Source organism: Eublepharis macularius, chromosome 1 (genome assembly GCF_028583425.1).
Source record: "Eublepharis macularius isolate TG4126 chromosome 1, MPM_Emac_v1.0, whole genome shotgun sequence".
Classification (NCBI taxonomy): Eukaryota; Metazoa; Chordata; class Lepidosauria; order Squamata; family Eublepharidae; genus Eublepharis; species Eublepharis macularius.
In genome coordinates this window covers 82739272-82760101 of record NC_072790.1, presented here as the reverse complement: position 1 = coordinate 82760101, position 20830 = coordinate 82739272, and the positions used below count along the sequence as shown (strand labels likewise).

General features: G+C 42.3%; 1 protein-coding gene across 2 annotated transcripts in view; it reads left to right on the top strand.

Moving 5' to 3' along the window:
* Positions 1 to 20830, top strand: part of LOC129329019 (gamma-aminobutyric acid receptor subunit rho-1) — a 45981-nt gene that overhangs the window by 790 nt on the left and 24361 nt on the right. For both annotated transcript variants that reach the window (XM_054978420.1, XM_054978412.1), the window contains exons 2-3: positions 15776 to 15829; positions 18453 to 18559. In XM_054978420.1, coding sequence (XP_054834395.1) covers positions 15776 to 15829; positions 18453 to 18559 — 161 coding nt within the window. The remainder of the gene's footprint in view (positions 1 to 15775; positions 15830 to 18452; positions 18560 to 20830) is intronic.

The window sequence follows — 20830 nt, the reverse complement described above, 5'->3', positions numbered from 1 at the left end:
CTCAATCCATTGGGACTATAATGGATAGATAGTATTCTGTTTTTTCCAGTTTCGAATTTCTGGCAGATGCCTTCCATATAATGAAGAGATCTGTTAATACCTATTACAGTCTCTTCCCAATAACATCATATATTCTCTTTTCCATGTATATGTCCATTATAATTATTAATATTTGCTTGTACTACATTAAATTGCGTGGTGGGGAGGGGGGGGGGGCTCAGAATGGACTGCAAACCATGGTGGAATTTGAGAGGAGGAAAAAATCATGTTCAATGGGTCTCACTCCCTAGAAAGTGTATTTAAGATTTCAGCCTGAGATTGGAGTCCTATGCAGAGTCTAAACCCACTGAAACCAATGGGTTTGCATGGAGAGTAATTGCAGAAAATTACACTACCTGTCACTCATTCCTTCATGATCTGGTCATTTCTGCAAATGACATGTATTTGTTATGCTTTAAGAATTTTTCCAGATAAGCTTTTGTGAGTTAGAGCTCGCTTCATCAGATGCAGGAAGTGTACATCCATTACACAGATATATGTATCTGATGAAGTTAGCTCTGATTCTTCAAAGTTTATGCTGGAATATAAAGTCTGTTAGTTTTTAAAGATCTATTGGACTCCAATTTTATTCTTACAACACAATCCTGAGCATGTTTACTCCAAAGTAAGTCCTACTGAGTTCAGAGACTTACTCCAAAGTATATGTATAACATATATAGGATTAGCATCTGGGGAGGGTCAGAGGAATATGGTTCATATGTTTTATGGGTTCACTATCAACGTTGCTCAACTGAAGATATTAATGTGCTGATGTGTTTGGGCAGGTTATATCATAGATGGTGATACTGTAGTTTTTATAAATAGCCATTACACTCTTAGGCAGCAATCCAAAGAATACTTTCCTGGAAGTAAACCCTACTAAATCAAACAGGAGTTCATTCTCAGTAAACTTGTTTACAACTGGTACCTTAATTATCTTATTTCATTAATAAATAATTTATTGGCCCTGCCCACAATCCAGACTTAAATGATATCAAAGAAATTATCTAAAATCTTCACAGCTTCTTAAGAAACATTCCCTTTCTTCCATTGATTTAGCAAGGGAGAAAGATTCAGTACTGGAAAATATATACACACACATGTCAGTATCAAGGTCCGAGAATTCCAAATCCACCTTGTAAATCATGAAATGCATTTGATGGTGATATCAAATAGGTATACTGTTGTGTACTATTTATTAATAAAGTAAATAAAATGGATGAAGTTCCTCTCCTTATAAAGATGCATAAAAAGGACACATTTGCAATAGATACTAGCCTCCATACTCCTAAAGCTTTTGGTACGTCTTTGTTTTGTTCATCCTCATACAGAGTTCATTAATAAAAGAGGCACTCTAAAGATATTTTTTATCATTTTGGACTGTACAATGATAATGGCTTGCCACTTATACCAGACACACTTTTATCTCATTTACTATTGGATGGAAACATAATATTCTGGCACACATTTTCTTCCATTGGTGCAATAGCACAAAAAATGAAGTTGATTGGTTGGCCAGACTCAATCGAATTACTAGTGCAAAACTAGCTATTAATGGGGATGAGCAGATTAAAAAACACCCCGTTTTTAAAAACTCAAAGCCTATGTTGCTGATTCAGAGACAAGAGAACCAGGCAAAAGTGGCTATAGAATTCATTTTTAGCCACACACAATAATTCTTTTAAAACTTTAACCTCAAAATTTCCTCATTCATATTTTGTAACTCCCTGTTTAAGTTTTCATTATGATGTCCTCCTGCTAAGAAAAAATATGCTATCTAGCACAGTTGTTCATGGTCTTCTTGCTTTTCATTTAAGAGAGAGCTCCAGTGACCCTGGCAAGATCAGGGAAAATATTAGAGTTGGGTCATGCCTCTGATTATACAAACTGTGTTGATGTAGCAGGAATGAAGAATAGATTACTTTTAAAATTCTGTTATATGAAAGTGCATCACTACTTTGCTTCCACTTTACTTTCAATATTACACATAAACCCAGTTTGGTTTTGATTTTTCCTTTTTTCCTTTTTAAAAATGACATTTTTTAAACAAAACAACAAAACAACCCCATCAAATACTGTTTTGCACCAAACCATTTTTTCATGGCCTTTCCAGCTCTATTTTTGGTCTCTAGAAGCTGTACTTTTGGTTTCTATGCATTCCTTGGACAGGGATTGTGCCCCTTTTGCTGACTCAAGAAACTGAAAGCTAGAATAGCACTGAAAAAAACTCTGTATTCACAGACACATACACACACACACACACACACAAAGATAGTTCAAATATATGGTTCTCAAAGTAAGAAGTAGGACCCTCAGGGAGGTAGACAGCTGTTAATAAAGTACACCTTTTTACACATGTTTTCTTTGCCAAGACGAGTTTATGACAGTGCAACATTTTTTTATGTTAGGGGAACATAGATAAACGGCCTGTATGTCTTGTTCATTAGTAGTGCTCTTTAATGATGCAAAGGTGTAGTGGAACAGCTCTTTTCTCACAAACTTTCTGCTCATTTTGTAGTGTTTAATCTTCTTCTTGTGGTTCTTGCTGCCATAGTCCTATGTGACTCAACTCCTCTTTCCCCAAGTGTGAGTCCCCCTATTTCCAGCACAAGCAAGCAAGCAATACTAACAGATACACCTTTTTGTAAAACCTGAAGAAACCTTGTAAAACCTAAAAAACTTATTTTTCTTTACTTGGATAAGATCGCAACTGGCTTTAAAAGGCTGCCTATCTTTCATTGGAACTACAACATTGTTCCAGAATCTTTATGTACCTTGCTATTTGTATTACTTGGGCCTTTTCTTGCAAATACATGAATAATATCTACTGATTTTTGCATGAATAACATCTATCCGTTTTTACTGAGCATAATCCACCAAAAGTTTGTCACAATTATGCTATACTGGCATAGGACATGAGTCACTACCTCATGACTTTTTCTCAAACCACTCCAAAAACATGGGCAGTCCAATCCTAAGGGCTGGCCTGGCGTCTGCGGCCAAATGTGAACATAAAAGTGGTGCCACTCCACCACTCCCTATGGACTTTTTCAGGAGAGCCACGCCGGCGCCTGAGCTCAGCAAGGCAAGGCGCGGTGGCCGCCAAAAGCACCCCTCTGCCATTCTCCTGACAACCCCACCTGCACCAGCCAATGGTCGCACTGCTCCCCTGACAGGCACATGAGGGGCAAGCAGTGGCACAGCCAATGGGGAAGCCACGATCTCCACAGCCCAGCAACAGGGAGCAGGCATCCCTGCTGGGGGGGGGGGGAGACAATAACACCAAAGGTGCAGACAGGACACCCATAATCTCACCAGTCAACCCCCATTTCCGATGAGGGCCAGGCTGGTAGCTGCAGCTCCGCTCACTTGTGACTCCCTCTCTCCGCTGCCACGAAAAACAGGTTCACCCTCCCTGAAAAGTGGGACCAGAAAGGCTGCAAAGAATGAAGAGGGACCCAACAGCCAGGATCAGCCTCCCAAGATCCAGGAGAGGCAGCTATGTAGAAGGAAGTGTGTGTGTGTGGGGGGGGGGGGTGCCGCCACAACAACTGACAGTACTGCCCATTGGAGAACATTGCGGGGACTGGAAGGACCATTGGATGTCATGGGAGCAACCAATGCCCCTCAACTTTCACTGACTCCATTGCACATCACCACATCAAAAATGTGTAAGGAGAATGTGGGGTGGACCTCGTGAGCCATTCCCCAGTCCTGGGATGATGCCCCCCAGAATGGACTGATGGCCTGAGGGACCAGAGAACCTGCTCCGGGGGGTGCCATCCCACTCCCCAGCACAAGATCCCCGGAGTCCATCCCTAGCTCTGCACATCTTCACAGCCTGGAGCAGCTGAGTAACTCATGGCCCACCCCTCGGTCTGCCCCCTCCGGTGCTGGTGCAGGAACTTATGCTGCACTTATGCCTCCATCCGGCCACCTGTCCTGGCCACCGTTGCTGGGCTGGAGCAGGGGTGTGCATTGCCCAGCCACCGCAGAAGGGGGTTACGCCTGCATAAGTCTGAGTTATGCCAGCATAACCCTTAGTCTGCTCCCTAAGTGCTTTCCTTCCCCCCACTCAGCATTGCACTGTTAGAGTCAGGAAACACAAAACAGGCCAATGTCATTGTTTCTTAACACAGAGGTGGACAAAATATAAATTGGGGGTAAGGGAAAATGCAGTCCATGAGAGCTTTTCATTCAGCCTTCAAGCCACTTAACAGTTTTTTTTCAGGAGCATCTGTAGCTGAACTACAGCATGGGTTGGATTTAGCAATCCATCCCTGGAAAGCACCAAAGGTTAGAGATCTTCCCCACTTCCCCCTCCCCCCAGTAGTTCCTTCTGACCCCCCCAAAGTTGATTCATGGGGGTGCAGGACTCATACAGAGTAATAGCTACATGGGTTGGTGAGCTACGGCAAGGAGGGGGAAGGAAGCAAAATTGCCCTTCCTGCCTCTTCCATCAGTGGAGCTGTGCTGATGAAAGAAAGAGGAGGGATCTGTTTTGCCCCACCTCTTACACTGTAGCCCACCAACTCATGTGGCTATTAATCCATGTGAGTCTTGCTTTCCCAAGAATCAGCTTTCCCAGGATGAAAGGGACTGCTTGGGTTAGAACTCTGTGGAAACTAGGCCTAGCTCTTCAGGTTTCCAATATCAGCAATCCGCCAATGGGAAACAGCATCTAACTTGGAGCCATAAAAAATGATAGAGTTCTAGATGTGGCCGTCAAGTCAAAATACTAGCCCTCCCCTGCCTTAACACTGTATAATTGTCTTCTCTCCTGGTTGGGTGATAATTTGGAACCGAAGTATTGTCTAAATGACCCTGTCCATGTGGTACCTGGTGTCAGGTGCTCAGGATCACCTGTCATATTCATTACCCCCTGCCACTGAAGCTGATGCTGTTGGGGTGATTCTGTTATTTGAACCCGGGGTGGGAAACTGAGAACTGGAGGTGTTTGTCCCTGTTGTAATCTCTCCCAAGTCTGGGAGCATGAATGACCTTGAGAAGTCCATGAATCACACAGCCTGTTTTTCTCCCTGCAGAGTTAGAGAACTGTTAGGAGAAAGTGGGGGGAGAGAATTAGGAGTAGCCTTGGGGAACCTATATCTGCTTGATACTTGTCTGTAGCTGCCCGTTCTAGCAAGGATGGTGTAAGTGTTTGATACTGGCATCTTATTAATAAAGAACTTTTATGCATGAAGTGAAGTCTTTTGAGAGTTGCCTGGCATCCATACACCTGGTTCTATACAGTACAAGAGCAGGGAAGGAGTTACAGGTAGAACTGCTGCTGGTCATGTATCTAGCAAGGACCCATCCCATTAAATCACTGGAGCAGAAAGGCTCAGGAAGGTGCTTAATAATGGGAACGGGACTGTGGACTATACTACGATGTATAGTATGTATTTTTTGTCACTGTGTATATTACCTTGCTATCACTGATTTTCTACTTGTGATTCCATTTTCTGTATTGTTTAACATATTATGTTTAATACTCATGCTTTGCTTCAGATTTCTGTAATCGTAGTCCTATTACTTTGCTAATTAGAGGTCTAATTCTATTGTTTTCATAAACTTACACGGTAAAATCTGCCTTGAGTCCCAAGCTGAGTCTGCATGGGTCAGTTTTGCCGATTCAGTTTCCATACTGCAGCATTTCTTTCCTGACCATCTGCACCAGATTTGCCGCCATGAATAGTCACTTCGGCCACTATGCAGCTTTTCCCCAGCTTTCCTGGGAGCACTTATAGCCTGACTTTTTTAAAAAAATCTGCTTTGCAGTAGGCTGTTTCCCCATGCATCCTCTACTCTGTTTTTGGTATTCCACTCTCTCCCCCCCCCCTTTCCCTGCCAGCCCACTGCATTGTGATTGGCTACTTTCTCGTATAGCCAGCCACTCCCCCTCATCTCCTTTCCATTCTTCCCCACTCCCCTCTTTCTTCTTTGATTTTTTTTTAAGTCCAGCACAGGATCGATAAATCATTGGTTTTAAAGCACCTAGAGGGATGTTCCCTTTGCAGAGAGACCATACAACTGAAATTGACTGACCTTTGTCAATTTCACCTTCTAGCTAAGTAGGAGGCCAGTCAATTTCACCCTATTTCCATCCACACCAGTTGCGAATAGAAAGTTTTTTAAAAGCTGCCTCCTTTTTGAGGGTGGGCAAGTTGTCATCGTCCATGCCCCCCCTGCGTTGTCAACCTGAGAACCAGCCGGAACAGAGCTGCCCAAATATGACAAAAAACCAAACAAACCAAGTCCATGTGTACCAAATATGAGAGGTGCAAACAGCCACATACAAGCTGGTTCCCTGCCTTTTGGCTTGACTTCAGGGATAGTGAGGAGTTATGTCCCTGGTGCAGAAGGGGCTTAAGTTAGAAGGACAATCTATAAATAACATAAATAAATAAAGAGCATAGTTCACTATATAGTAAGAAAATGTGAAATAAATGGTAACCCTTTGCAATTATACTTATTGTAATTTTTATTCCTGTGATAGTTACTGTGTTACACATGTTGTCCTATATGAGTTTAAGATTTTAAATGTGTTCAATTGAGTCCAAATTGCTTAAATTTTGAGACCAAGACACACTACATGGCTTCAGAACCATGTTTGCAAACCTGGATCTGCCCCAATCATGTACATTTATGGGAAGACTGCCAGGATCACAGGGGCGAGTACAGAACCCTCTCCACAGCCTGTCTCCCAGCACTCTTCTTTTAGCTGATCCCACTTTCACTGCTTGTGAGAAGTATCTTTAAAATTGGACCCCTTGCTTTACATTTCATCAGGTCACCTCAGATTTAAAGCCATAGGTGTGCCGCCATCAGTAACTAAGTAAGGCCTTATTTGTGACCAGTTTTCTGGATTGCCCTGTCTTTTCTTTTTGAGGGAGCACAGGATAATACCTCTTAGTCTGCCACACACAAAAAAATGTCTGCAAATATATATCATATAACCAGGCTGAGTGTACTCAATGGGAAGTGCTTTCCCCCCCAGAAGAACACCAAGCATCATAAACAGGCTCACATCTTCTTCTCTGGCATCCAGGGCATTGTCCTATAAATGACTGGGCAAGGCTATTGTTGAAGGAAGGATGTACAGAGCTGGAGCTGCTGTCCGGAATTCATGCAAATAACTCTCGCTGCAATGCAGATCGATATGGCTCTTGTATACAGTCTCAGCTCAAGTTGGGAGCTGAGAAAAGAAGAACTAAACAGGCTTCTGAAAATGATAATGGAATTTTAAGTACATAGGCTGGCAAGCAAGGAGAGAGAGAGAGAGAGAGAGAGAGAGAGAGAGAGAGAGACTTCCACTGGCTTGTAGCATACCAGTTGAATCCCTGGGCTGCTATCAGAATCCCAGTATGACCCAGATTCTGTCTATTTTTACCTCTCATTTTATTATCTCTCAACACACACCACATTTTTCTACTGCAATGCTTCTAGCAGCTGTCATCTTTAATAAACTTCTTTCTTAGCTTTTTGCCTTTCTGATTGTGGTCAGAAAAATACAAAGAGAGAACCTGTTTCCTTCATCTTCAAGCTTAGGTTTAACAGTCCTTTTCCTTCTTTCTCTGGCAAAAAGTTATTAGAAACTTGTGCTGCCTTATCTCTTGATATGGCTTCTGATATACTACATGACCTTCTCTGTATAGTACAGATCCTCCTGTTCCCCAATTTACTGTTTGTAAAGTTTTTCACTATCACTTCCCCCTCTTGAATTCAGCCCAAAGTTCCACTTCTTAAATCCAACAAAGAGACTTGTCAGTATGCAGTTCTCTGCTTTCCCTCCTGTTTGGATCTTCTCTACTTCTCCCAATAATTAGAGTTGGGGGAGAAGCTTGAAGTTGTTCAAATAATTAACCAAAAATGTTTGTTGATGCTGTGTTGCTTCTCAAGATTAAGAACAATGTAATAAATACATTTTATATTATATATAGAGAGAATGTGGCCCTTCTGGCAGGTGGTGAAGCTGCATTAAGCCAGGGGCTGTTCTCTGCTGCCCTGGAGGAGGAAGAGACGCAGCATGCTCTTCCCAGCCATCCTGGGATCTGGGGAGGTGTAGAGCCAAGGGCTTATAAGGTGGCTCCGCCCAATCCTCCTCTGCAGTTGCCTTATGTTCAGCGGAAGAACAGCTGTCATCTTGTCTTTCTCCCTGAGCGCTAATGGAGGCCTGCAGCGAGGCATCATTACTGGCACTGAGAGCCAAACAACATGAGACGAATTACACACGTATGTCACATGAATGCACTTACATGTGTTTCCCCATTGCTTTCCTGCTCACTTGCACACCGCGGTCACAGTGCACTCAATCTGCACTTGATCCTTCCCCATTCCTCCCAGACAAGAGATGGTATCCCATGATGCTCCTTCTCTTTGAGCATGCTCAAAGCTTCCTCTGTAGCTTTTCTGAAAGGGAGACTTGTTTACTCAATTGGATGTATCAGGGAGGAAAACCCACCAGGATTCTTGGGGTGGGGGGAGCTAAAAAAGGGGTTCCACACCTCTGCTGAGATCTTGCATCTCAGCCTGCCAGGAAGGAGGTTATCTATGCAAAGGGGGTGGGTGGGCAATTCCCACTTCAGGAGCCATGGCAATGTTTCTTACTGTCAGCCAGAACCAACTGTTTCCTGCCAGTTTGTCCCCAGCCACCTCCGATCTTTTTGGGTACCTATAAAATGGCCCCCCGAAGTCCAATCTTCATGTAACTTGGAGTTATTTTAGAGAACAGCTAGTAGTAGGGCCCTAGCAACTTTGGTAAAATTCGGTCCTAAAATGCCCTCCCCCAGACCCCTGGAATTCCACAAATCACATTTCCTATTGGAAACAATGGCCAAATTTTACCCAGTTTGCTCTGTATTGCCAAGCCGAACTGGAGAATGAGTACCCCCGCATCCCGTCCTTTTCAGGTTCATGTATCAGGCATGTTTCTGATCTTTTGCTCAGATCATGCTTAATAGTGTTGCCATGATCTTTCTTCTCACCTCCTCACCTTCCCACCGAGACGCTGCGTGGAGAGGAGGGGGAGGAGGAAATAAAGAGGGGAGGAGGGTGCAGGAAGGAGGAGTAGGGAAGTGGCAGCATCAATTAGAAAACAGAAGAATTTAAAACATGCCAAATTAAAAGCAAAACAGTTTGGGTGTAAGCCGGATCTAAGGGCAAAAAGAGGGGAGAGGCAAGCAGAAGCTGCCCAGAATTGATGCTCTACAATGGCAACTCGATTATGACCATGGACACTTGCAACCGCGACTACACCATGGCCCTTTTCACACTACTTACTTGCTTCTGAAACATATGTAGCGCAAAAACGTGGAAGATAGCATCTTCTCGCGAGAGTTTTGCGCGATGTTGTGCGAGTTTTGCACGATGTCGTGCAAAACTCTCACAAGAAGACGCTATATTCTGCGTTTTTTGCGCTACATATCGCGATGTTTCGGAAGCAAGTAAGTAGTGTGAAAAGGGCTCAGTTACCCGACACATCCATGAACTAGGGCTACAGGACATGTGTTCACTCGGGGTAAAATGGACACGGTCAGGTAGGAACAGACATGATTCTAGACACTTGTGTAATTTGTCTTGCTTAGTTCAGCTCTGACAGGCTGATGGAGGCAGCAGTGACAATGCTGAGCAAACTGCCCCTTCAGCCACTTTCCAGCTTAGCTTGGCTTGTTTAGTGCCTGAGATTGTGCGTAGGCTTGCTCTCACTGAGCCCGGCTCGTTTGGTGTCCAGGAGATGTGGAGCTTCCCCGCATGAAGATTGGTTTGTTCAGGGCAGCGGAAGTTTTAATGTGCTCACCCCCCCCCTCTATTATATTACTTTCTCCCCCCCCCACCAGCAGCAGCATAGGGGATGGTCAGGCCTCCTTGATTCCCGGCCCAGCTTGCACCGTGGTGGGGATGCCTTTGACTTCTCCTCCCCACCCCCCCACAACTGGAAGTGGTGGAGACGCTTTGCTGGCCTGTGAAGTGAATTTTGGCCCCGGCCTTGTGGCTGCCTGTTGTAGGCCCAACCACTCTGCACCTGGGCCTATCTTTTACTACCCCCCACCATACTGTAGTTAGCTGCTATAGCATAGTGGCTAAGTGGCTGGGCTAGGAATCTATATGCTGCTGGGTTTTATCCTCCATATTGCTTAGCAGGTGTGTTGATCACTCCTCTCATCCCCAGCTATATTGAGAGGGCAGTAGTACTTCTTGTATGGGTTGTGGTAATTGGCTAGCGGTGGAGCTGTAAACAGGTTCTCCCTGGCAGGATATGGCTCGGGAGAAATGAGCAGGCCGGTAAGCTCCCTTCGCATGTCCCCATTTGAGAGGGAATTGGGGTCTGTCAGGATCACTGGTATTGTTTGATGGCTGCCAGCCGAGAGGGCAGACTGCCACATGGGACCTCCTGTACCCTGGGACCCCACGTTTGACAGCGGGGGCAGTTATTAGGCTTGGTGGAGGTTCCATATGCCTGGCTGGCCAGGTCCCAGCCGTGCCTTGGATGGCTTGTGCTCAGGGAAGAGGAGTTCACCCAGGCAGGTCAAGGCAGAAGTCCAGGGCTTGACCTGTAGCACTAGTTAGGCCCTCGCCATATTATGTTTAATGTTATGCTGTTGCCAAAATAAATGGCCCTTAGTTCCCAGCATTTGTGTCTGCCTCATTATTCCATCGGGGGGGGGGATACATTATGATGGACCTATATAACAACAACAACAGCAACAACAACAACAACAACAACAACAACAACAGCATTCAATTTATATACTGCCCTTCAAGTAAACTTAACACCCACTCAGAGTGGTTTACAAAGTGTACTATCCTTATAACAATCACTCTGAGAGGTGGGTGGGACTGAGAGAGCTCCGAGAAGCCGTGATTGACCTAAGGTCACCCAGTTGGCTTCAAACAGAGAGTGGGGAATCAAACCCAGTTCTCTAGATTAGAGTCCTGCCTCTCCTAACCACTACACCAAGCAGGACTCACTTTGGGTGGGTGGTGTTCTGCTGGTCACTCCCTGGGTGTCAGGGCAAGTCCCTTTGCTAACCATTCTGTACCTACCACCACTGCACAGTGCAGTTTCTGTGATGGGGCCTTATTACCTTTCTAAGAATCCTGGGTAGTGAATCCTGGGAATGGTTTTCATGTGCCTTTAATGCAAAGTAAGCCAGTGAGAGGAAATGGAGATCAGGGTGACTTAATCTGGGCTGGAACAGGGGTGGTAGGGGGGAACCCTTGAAAGCCCAAAGGAATACCACTGCTGGGGGACAGAGAGGAGGATTTAGAAATACAACTATTAGAGGAGTCAGGAATGGGGTTAGAGAATGATGCTGGGCTTCAGTCTAGGAGATGGACTAATGATGTTAATTGGAATGTGTACTCCAACAAAACTGTTGAGATCATCATAACAGTGGAGTCTCTGCTTCATGCACTTATAGAAGCTCTTATAAGATCTCCAGTTGCTGGAAGGTGTCACACAACCTACTTTTAATTTTTATTCCCCCCCGCCCCGCTTCTTGTTATGTGGCAGGTCTTGCTTGAGTTACTTGAAGCTATGCAAGTCCATCAAGCACTTTCTTTATGGCATGTGACCTAGGGACAAAGGAAGGACGCACAGGCAGGTGGGAGGGGAGGAGATCCTAGTAGTGGGCATGGAGGCCCCTCAGCACTCTCCACCTGGGACTCTCCAAAACCTGGAATCAGCCCTGCCTTCAGTGGCCGGTGCTTGGCAACAACACCATATTGCCTGTCTGCCAGTATTGGTTTCTGACAGTTTAAGATATGGGGAGATGACAGGGCCCTTTCCCAGGCTGTTTTGGCCTTTCAGAAGGACTCATCGGGCTCAGGTCTTGCAGCAACCACCAAACAACTTGATACCACACGACTTCCAGGACACACCCCGGCCTAGCTGCTCCCTATTGTTCAACAGCAGCCAACACATGAAAAAAGACAATACTATGGATTTAATTTTCCACTGAGCCTTTGAGAGGAGGTCTTGTTTCTGAGTTGAAGATACAGCTGGAACCACAGTCTGACTGTTATCTACTGAAGGCAAGGGTGAATATGGCTGCAACACCCTGAAAAAGGGGCCCCCAGTTAAAATGGTCCACCCACAGAGGCTCATGAAACTGTCTGGATTCCAAGTGCTGTAGGCAGGGCTTTTTTTCTGGGAAAAGAGGTGGTGGAACTCAGTGGGTTGCCCTGAGAGAAAATGGCCACATGGCTGGTGGCCCCGCCCCCTGATCTCCAGACAGAGGGGAGTTTAGATTGCCCTCTGCGCCGCTGAGCGCAGAGCGGTGCAGAGGGCAATCTAAACTCCCCTCCAGACAGAGGGGAGTTTAGATTGCCCTCTGCGCCGCTGAGCGCAGAGCGGTGCAGAGGGCAATCTAAACTCCCCTCTGTCTGGAGATCAGGGGGCAGGGCCACCAGCCATGTGGCCATTTTCAAGAGGTTCTGGAACTCCGTTCCCCCGCGTTCTCCCTGAAAAAAAGCCCTGGCTGTAGGGGATTTCAGGATTCCAGACACATGCTCCGCTGAGGCTGCAGTGGGAGCTTTGAGCGTGAAAGTCCTCAAAGCTATCGACAAGATTGCTCCTTGTCAACCTGTCCCACCACAGAGCTAGGTGTCCTAAAGAAGGTTGAAAGACATCTAAAAAGACACTGGCAGAAAACTAGCACTGAATCCAACAAAGCATGCTTCACAGTCCACTGGAAGATTTATTAAACAATAGTGATAACAGCAAAGAAATGTTATTTCTCTGCAACCACTGCATCAGCTAGTTCATAACTATCTAATTGTTTAAGATATCTCTACGTCTATTGACTCCTAAATCTATTAAAGGACATGATTTTTTTTTCTCCAGGCAGTTGGCAACTCTAAATCTAAGTGAAGGACTGGGGGCAGCTTTGTCATTCCTTTTCATGGAGTCTAAAGTGCACCAGTTTACTTAGACAAGAATTTAAACATTATTATTAAATCACCCATTTCTAACTAATCAGTCACCAGTAGTTTCACATGAGTTGCTCTGGCTCTATCTCTGAATTGGTAAATATTTTTTTTTTTTGACTGGGGAGAATAATGTATCTTTGGTTTTGGCTTCCTTTTACTAAAACCATTATAACTTTTGTTTAGGGGTGGTGGTAATGGAATTCAGCATAGGATTAAAAAATGGGGAAAATGGTACGTGTGTGTACAATTCCAGACCTTAATGCCTCTTCTTTCTAAATCCATTTCTTCAGAGGTTTGTTCATTAGTTCATGCCATTCTATGAGACAAGTGCATAGCCCAGTCCTGTACTGTATTTTCCTGTGCTTTTAGTATCCTTGCCACATGTATCCTGTGCTTTTAGTATCCTTGCCCCCAGACTATTTTGATAATGGATTCCTTTTGTTAGTGTGTTTGTACACTTATATAAGAGCATATTGAGTGCACCTGAACTGGCAGAGATTAGCAAATGAATCTGCTAACATGATATATCATTTTTCATTCAGCAAGTCTAGATTTTGCCTGTTTAAACACTTACTTTGCTTGTTTTGTCCCAGCAAGCAGACTAATTTAAAAGATCCTCTTTTAGAACGGGGTAGTGCATAGCCTGCAAAGAAATCAACAATTGTGGGGTAACAATAACTGTCCTGAAACCTCTCCAAGTTCTAGATTTTCCCAGAATGCACTTTGGATCTTTGATCCCAGGAAGTCCTTGGAACCTGCAAGATGAACACCACTGCTAACTTGAGAGAAGCCACGCACCACATCCAGTTATCTAGTTATATGATCTTCTAATTGTAGGGAACGCTTGAAAGGCAGAAGGCATGACAACCTTACTGAACAAAAGGCAGGACTGGGTCAGACCAGTGCCTGAATGGAAAACATGTTTTATGCCCTTACATGTGTCATGTATGTGAAGGCCTATATAAAAGCAGGATATAAATGCAAGGCAATTATTCTGAGTCAGTGTTCAGTTCTGCTGAACAACAGAGACAAATTCCTCATTATTCATTATTAGTTCTTCCCATTTTACACTGCTTTGTATGCTATTTGGCAGAGAATATGGATTTAAAATGTCTGACATAATAATGGGAGGCTCAATAAATATTTGTTCAATGTTGCTAACATTAATAGTTGTCTGCAAGATCAAGGTCAGTATAGATAACAAACTGAAAGCATGCATGCAGTGGCAGTGGTAGGGTAGTGAGAGAGGTGGACTAACTAACACGAATCATCGTCATCGTCATCATCACCACCACCACCACCACCATCATCCTGCCTTTCTCGCTGAGATCCAAGGCAGATTACACAATCAGTCAGTCTGTCTAGTACTGCTCATACAACTATTGCTTTAAGCAGAAATTAAAATGGGAAGAACCTTACTTAATCTCATTTCTCTGATGTTTAATTATTGGTTAATTATTGTTTAATTATTGATTAATTATTGTTTAATTATTTTGCCACAGAAAGAGTAACAGAATCATTTATATCCAATAATAACCATGTCACCTGCGCTCTCATATTAAGTAGTTCCATATCTTTAAGTACAGGGATGATTAAGTTAGCCCTCAACTCATTAAATATGGGACACTCTATAATTGTATGTTCAATGGTTTCAATTTTATCATATGGGCATCGGCATGTTCTGCAAGGCAGATTACACAGTGCAAATGAAAATACCTAGGACATTCACTGACCAAGTCCAATACGAACAACATTAGGACTTTCAGGGAAACAGATACAATAGGAAATGGTAGCAGAAAATTTTTAAACAAGTATAAAGCCAATCACAGAGATGAAATCTATCTGAAACAAACCATCTCATTTCCATGGCATGTTTAGCAGCATCAAAACTTCCTAGTAGGCACATATCTACAGCAGATAGTACCCAACAGCATAGTGTTTAGTCCCTGTCCCTACCAAGGCATCTCTCTGAGCTATTCATCTGATTGCAATCGCCAATGTACCAGAGTAAAATCAAATTCCAGGGCATTTTACCTCACATTCATGGCCCAATGACACAAACACATATATTGTTTAGTTGCCTTGTGTGGGCAGAAAGCAAAGCATATCTCAGCAATATTTTTTTTTAATTTAATTGGATTTATATCCCACCCTCCCCACAAGCAGGCTCAAGATATGTCACAGCATCATAAAAAACACAATTTAAAACACAATACATAACAGTTAAAATCATAAGAATAAAATCAACAGATCTCTTGAAACCTGTTATTGTGAGCTTGTCTTAAAGAGACAGTATCTTAACAGAGCAAGTCTTTACTGAATTGCGCCAGTAAATGAAAAAGTTTTCTATCCAGTGCTCTAAGCTGCGTGCTTGTCAAGACTCTGCTCTGCCATCTTGTTAATTAGAAGCTAGTAGCAGATGAGAGTGGGAGAGCCTGGTATACAGTTTTTAGAACCATTGCTGTGAAACCAACTTTCAGTAAGTGCGATTATTTTTCAGACCATGATCAGAAGCTGTCAGGGTATATGGGGCACTCCTATTTGCATTCTCTCTCTTTTAAAAACTGTAACTCTGTCCCAGAAAGGATGTGACACCTCCAATCAATTATTTCACAACCCTGATTTCTGTGCTAAGCACACATGCAGGCAGATTATATAAATATTTAAAATAATTAAGTATAAAAATACATGCTTATATACTCACACAGAGATCTTTCACTTGTCTTTTTCTTCTGGATTTAAGATAGAAAACTTTCTGTAAGGTTATGAATTTTTTTATCCTTATTTTGTGTTTTTTTAATAGTCGGCCTCAAAGACAGAGAAGAGAAACACATGGAGAGTCACACAAGCAAGGCAGGTATGCTCCTAAAAACAATGTTATGATAGCTATTCCTACTCATCTCTTGCTTTCCATATCCAGTTGCAGCCAAAGCAAAATACCTGAAGCAAAAATAATGCAACCAACCAAAGACTTATGCAGGTGGCTACGGCATTCACAAATGACAGCAACACACTCTACTTCATCCTTTTCTTTTTTTTTTTACAAATATTCAAAAATAAAATAATGAAAAAATTAAAATATTTATAACAGTTGCATATTTTTTATTTGTATTCATCAAGAGATCAATAGTAATGACTGTTTCTTAGATCTGATAACGACTTAATTATTTATGTTTTAATAACCACTCAATTCATAAAAAGACTGCACAATTTATAAAAGTAAGCTGACAAATATAACTCCTTATTCCGGGGGAGGGGGGGAAAGCTCCCAACCTTTGGGGTGGGTACACTAGAGAGGGTCTTATTGGTGGCAGCCCACAATTATGGAACAATCTCCCCAGAGAAATACACCTGGCCCCTTCACTCTCTATCATCAGGAGGCAGCTCCTGACGATACAGGATACCTGTATTATGCTAAGGACATTTTAAAATTTAGGATAGCTTTTTGTTTAGCCACTTGTTAATGCTTTTAATGTTTTTAATGTATTTAACTATGTTTTTAAAAGTAATATTATGTTTGTTTTTGTATTATATTGTTAGCTGCCTTGAGCTCTTCTAGGTGTCTTAAATAAAATAAAATAAAATAAAATAAAATAAAATAAAATAAAATAAAATAAAATAAAATAACTAATTAGCTGGCCATGCATAATGGGAAGAAGGAGGGGTAAACAGGATTACAAAAGTGACATAGAAATTCCTACCATGTTCATTCATGCTGTAGTTATTATTGCCAATTCTGAGTTGGGGAATTCCTGGACATTTGGTGGTGGAGTCAAGGGGGTGGGGTTTGGGGTCAGGAGGGACCCCAGCAGGGTATAACGCCATAGAATCCACCCTCCAAAGCATCCATTTTCTCCAGGGAAACTGACCTCTCTTGTCTGAAGATCAGTTGCAATTCTGGAAAATCTCTAGGCCCCATCTAGAGGTTGGCAACCCTAGCTGTAGTATTATGGTTTGCCATGAGTTTTTGTTCCTGTGCAGCTGTGCAGCAAGAAAAAGAACTCCCAACACAGTTCCTGGATTTAGAACCTTCTTGAATACACACGCTCAAAAATATTCCTACACGACTACCAAAATGCATTTATATATTAGTAATTAATGAAACAGATATGAAAGTGACAGAAAGATACTGGCAAACACTAAGGAGTAACCTGAGGTCCATTTAATAGTATGACTGGCTGAGACATGCAATTAACTTGCGATAAGATCAGGGGCAATTTTTAACTATGTGAATCAACTTGTAGACCCTACCCTCAGATCTGATCCAGGCAGCAGTTTAGTTTGCTTAAGAACTACTTTTTTAAAAATCTGAAGAAAGCTTCTTTCTTCTCCATCCTGATGGAGTATTTAAAATCTACTCTTTAAAAAAAAAGAAAAGAAAACCAAAACATTATTAGCTCATGCTCCCCCTGCATTAGTGTAATTGGTCACTGTAATTGAACGTAGCTAATGTATTCATGAAAGCCAAGGAAAACTTTTGTAGGCTCAAAGCCAGAAGTCCTATTACTATAGTACACAAGAGGAACAGACGGTTGGATTGCAGCTCTTCTTAACCAAGGAAACCACTCCTTTTTCTCTGCTACTCCTTTGAGAAAGAGTGCTTTTTAAAACTATCATTCCTTAAGTGCACTTTTGCACATCATGTTACCAAGGACTGCTTTATGTATATTTTAAACAATAACTATCAACAGATCAAATAATCATGATGTTGTAAACACAAAGTCAAAGATGGGGCCTGAGTAGTAGTGAATTACTTCATCTCTCAGAGACAGAGTTAGCAAGCCACATAGAGTGAATTTGTTTCTCCCACCTTTAGGGAACATGGGACAGAAGTTGATAATTTATTCAGTTCCTACACTTGTATGATTTTCCTCAAGCCTGATGGTTTAGTTCCCAAATTGTTCCTTTTGTGCCTGAGTTGCCACAGCAGGCTTTTATTTAAGAAATTAATACTTGTCACAAAACTATCTTAGGCATCCTTACAATTAACTTCTGTTTAAAAACATTTGCTCAGCAATGAAAGATACAAGTGATGTCACATATGTCATGCTTTAACCTGTGTTGTCTTTCCACAGCAGACACACCAGGATTTGAAATATATTTTACTATTGTCAAATTTGTGATGGCTCTATTTAGAAAAATCAAATCAGCAAGGGTTATTTTTCTAACTTACTGTGTAGCTCCTGCATATCCTTTCCTAAATTCACTTTCTCTGCAGCCTCACTCAGAAAAATGGGCCCACAACAATTAGGAACTAGACTGATACATGCCTCCTGACCAGTGTGAGGTTCTTTCACCCATTCTTTGTGAAATCATGATACTTTACTGTTTATAAATCTTTTACAAAAAATTGCGAAAGATCTGGTTTGTTTTCCCCCACCCCACCCAGCCTGGTGTCCATAATTTTTTGGAGAGCCCACACACACAATTTAAAGAAGAGCAGCTTACAGATCAATAATTGTTGGTTTTCCCCTACATAGCCCAATCCTAAAACGAAGTCCTGATATTACCAAATCGCCGTTGACAAAGTCAGAACAACTTCTAAGAATAGATGACCATGACTTCAGCATGCGACCTGGTTTTGGAGGTAATGACGCACAAAACTCTATTGATACTCTCTTTTCCTTACTGCGGTTTGTGAAAATACCATTTATTGGTGCCTTTAGAAATCCATGGGGAAGAGTCAATACTTACAGGGATGTGCATTTTAACTTAAGTTCAAGAATGAACTTTTTCTGACTTCTAGTTATTTACTGGCTTTGCTTTTTTTACTTTTGGTGTATTTTCTTATCAGAGATTTTATGCCTTTAATAACTTCAGGACAGGGAACATTTTCCCTGTCACTGGATCCCCATGTTGATGAGCTGTGAATTTTGAATTTGTGCCTGTGATTCAACTGTTAAAAAGCACACAGCTTCTATTTGGAAAAAAATGGCAAAAAAATGATGTCATTCACTTGCTTGAATTAATTTTAAATTTAGTTCTAAAAATATTCACCATTTGATTCCTGTTGATTCCTATATATGATATGAGAAGAGAGAATTTTGCAAATGTTCAGAGAGGATTTTTTTCTTAATTCATATCTTTAGGGATTGAGCCCAGGAATTTAAAAGCAGGCACAGGCTCAGACTACAACAAAATATCTTTGCAAGCTTGCTAAATTTCCTAATTTCCCCCAGATTCTTTAATATTCTATTATTCATTATGCCTGCTCACAGCTTAATGAAAGGGAAACAACAATGTTTTAGTTCTGTGGATGACTTTTTGTTCTGCTTTGTTGGCTAGTTCTGTTGTTTGACTGATGTACATATGGCTTTTTGAAAAGTTTGTCTTAGCTTGCAGAGAAATTCTTAAGAAAAAAGCTCCACATTAATTAATAAAGAAATTGAGGGTTTTTCTTAGTTATCCTCTCATTTTCATCAACTTATGTTGTAACTTCTTCAGCACCAAAAGATTTCCATGAATGAGTAAGCTGAGACAGCCAACTGATGGCTTGTGTACTCCCAAAGAATTTTTTCTTCCTTTTTTCTTCTTGATGGCACTATCATATTTTAAAGAAAGTGTAGCCAAAAGTTATATTCCTTGGGAAAAGAAGTTTCCAAGGTTTAAAAAACAGACATATTCCACAGTTAATGTTACAATTAGAGATGGGCACGAACCTGAAAAAAACTGAACCATGTGGTTCGTGGTTTGTCAAATTTCATGGACCACGAACTTTCATGAACCTGCCCCTGGTTCACGAACCGGCTCATTTGGTTCGTGAAAACGGCACATCCGGGTCAGAAAACGATCACTTCCGGGTCAGCAGAAGGTCACTTCCGGGCCAGCAGACGTCCACTTCCGGGCCAGCAGAAGGTCTGTAGGATGTTCACCCCCTGTTGCCTAGGAAACAGATTGATTGGCACCAGGCTGTCTGCAGTGACGAACCAAAAAATGAACCAAATGAACTAGCCTAAAGTTCGTGGTGGTTTGTTAGAAATGGGATCTGCGTAACCGTGGTTTGCGAACCACGAACCAGCCTGGTTCGTGCTTAATTTTGGTTCATATTTCGGTTCGTGCCCATCTCTAGTTACAATTCTGTTTTGCCTTTTTCAGGCAATATTCAAGTGATGCTAGGGTATACATTTCACAGAATCTTGAAACACTGTTGTAGCCTGACCATATATAAAGAGACCAGTTTGCATGCCAAAAAAACCCACTTCAGGCCCCAGGCTTGAAGAACAGACTTTTTCCCAAGAATACAAAAGCTGGCAAATTTCTGTCCTGAATCTTTCCTTAGCAAAAGAAAGCAAGCAGACATGTCCACTATAGATATTAAATATTCCATGGCATAAAGCTTGACTTTTTCCTAAATCATATTAACTGACCTATAATCTCTAGATGATTATAATGAATCTCATGGTCACATTAATTCCCAAAATTAATTATTTTTCCTGCTTGTTAATGACTTCCCCATCTCGCTGGTCTCTCTGTTTAGGGAGCAAGTTTCTCAAAACATTTAGCTCAGGGCCAGGAGCCATGCGATTGAGAGAGAATTTTTCTTTTTCTTTTTCCTTCTTTTCCTGCCAGCACCATTCTGAGTAAAATCACAGGACCATGACCGGCACTTGCCAAACCAGAGAGAAAGCACACCCCAATCCTGGACAGACACTTTTCAGAAGTCTATAAATCTCCTCAGGTGTGCACCTTGTAAAATTATTCAGCGGGGTGGCTCCTGGTAAGGGGATGTGTGCTTGGGGATTGAGTCAGGGGATTGGGTGAGCCATGCAACACACCCAGCAGCAGTGGGCTGTTGTCAATGAGCAGTCCCTTGCAGAAGCACAAGCCGTGACAGCTGGGTGAGGAATGGATCAACCAA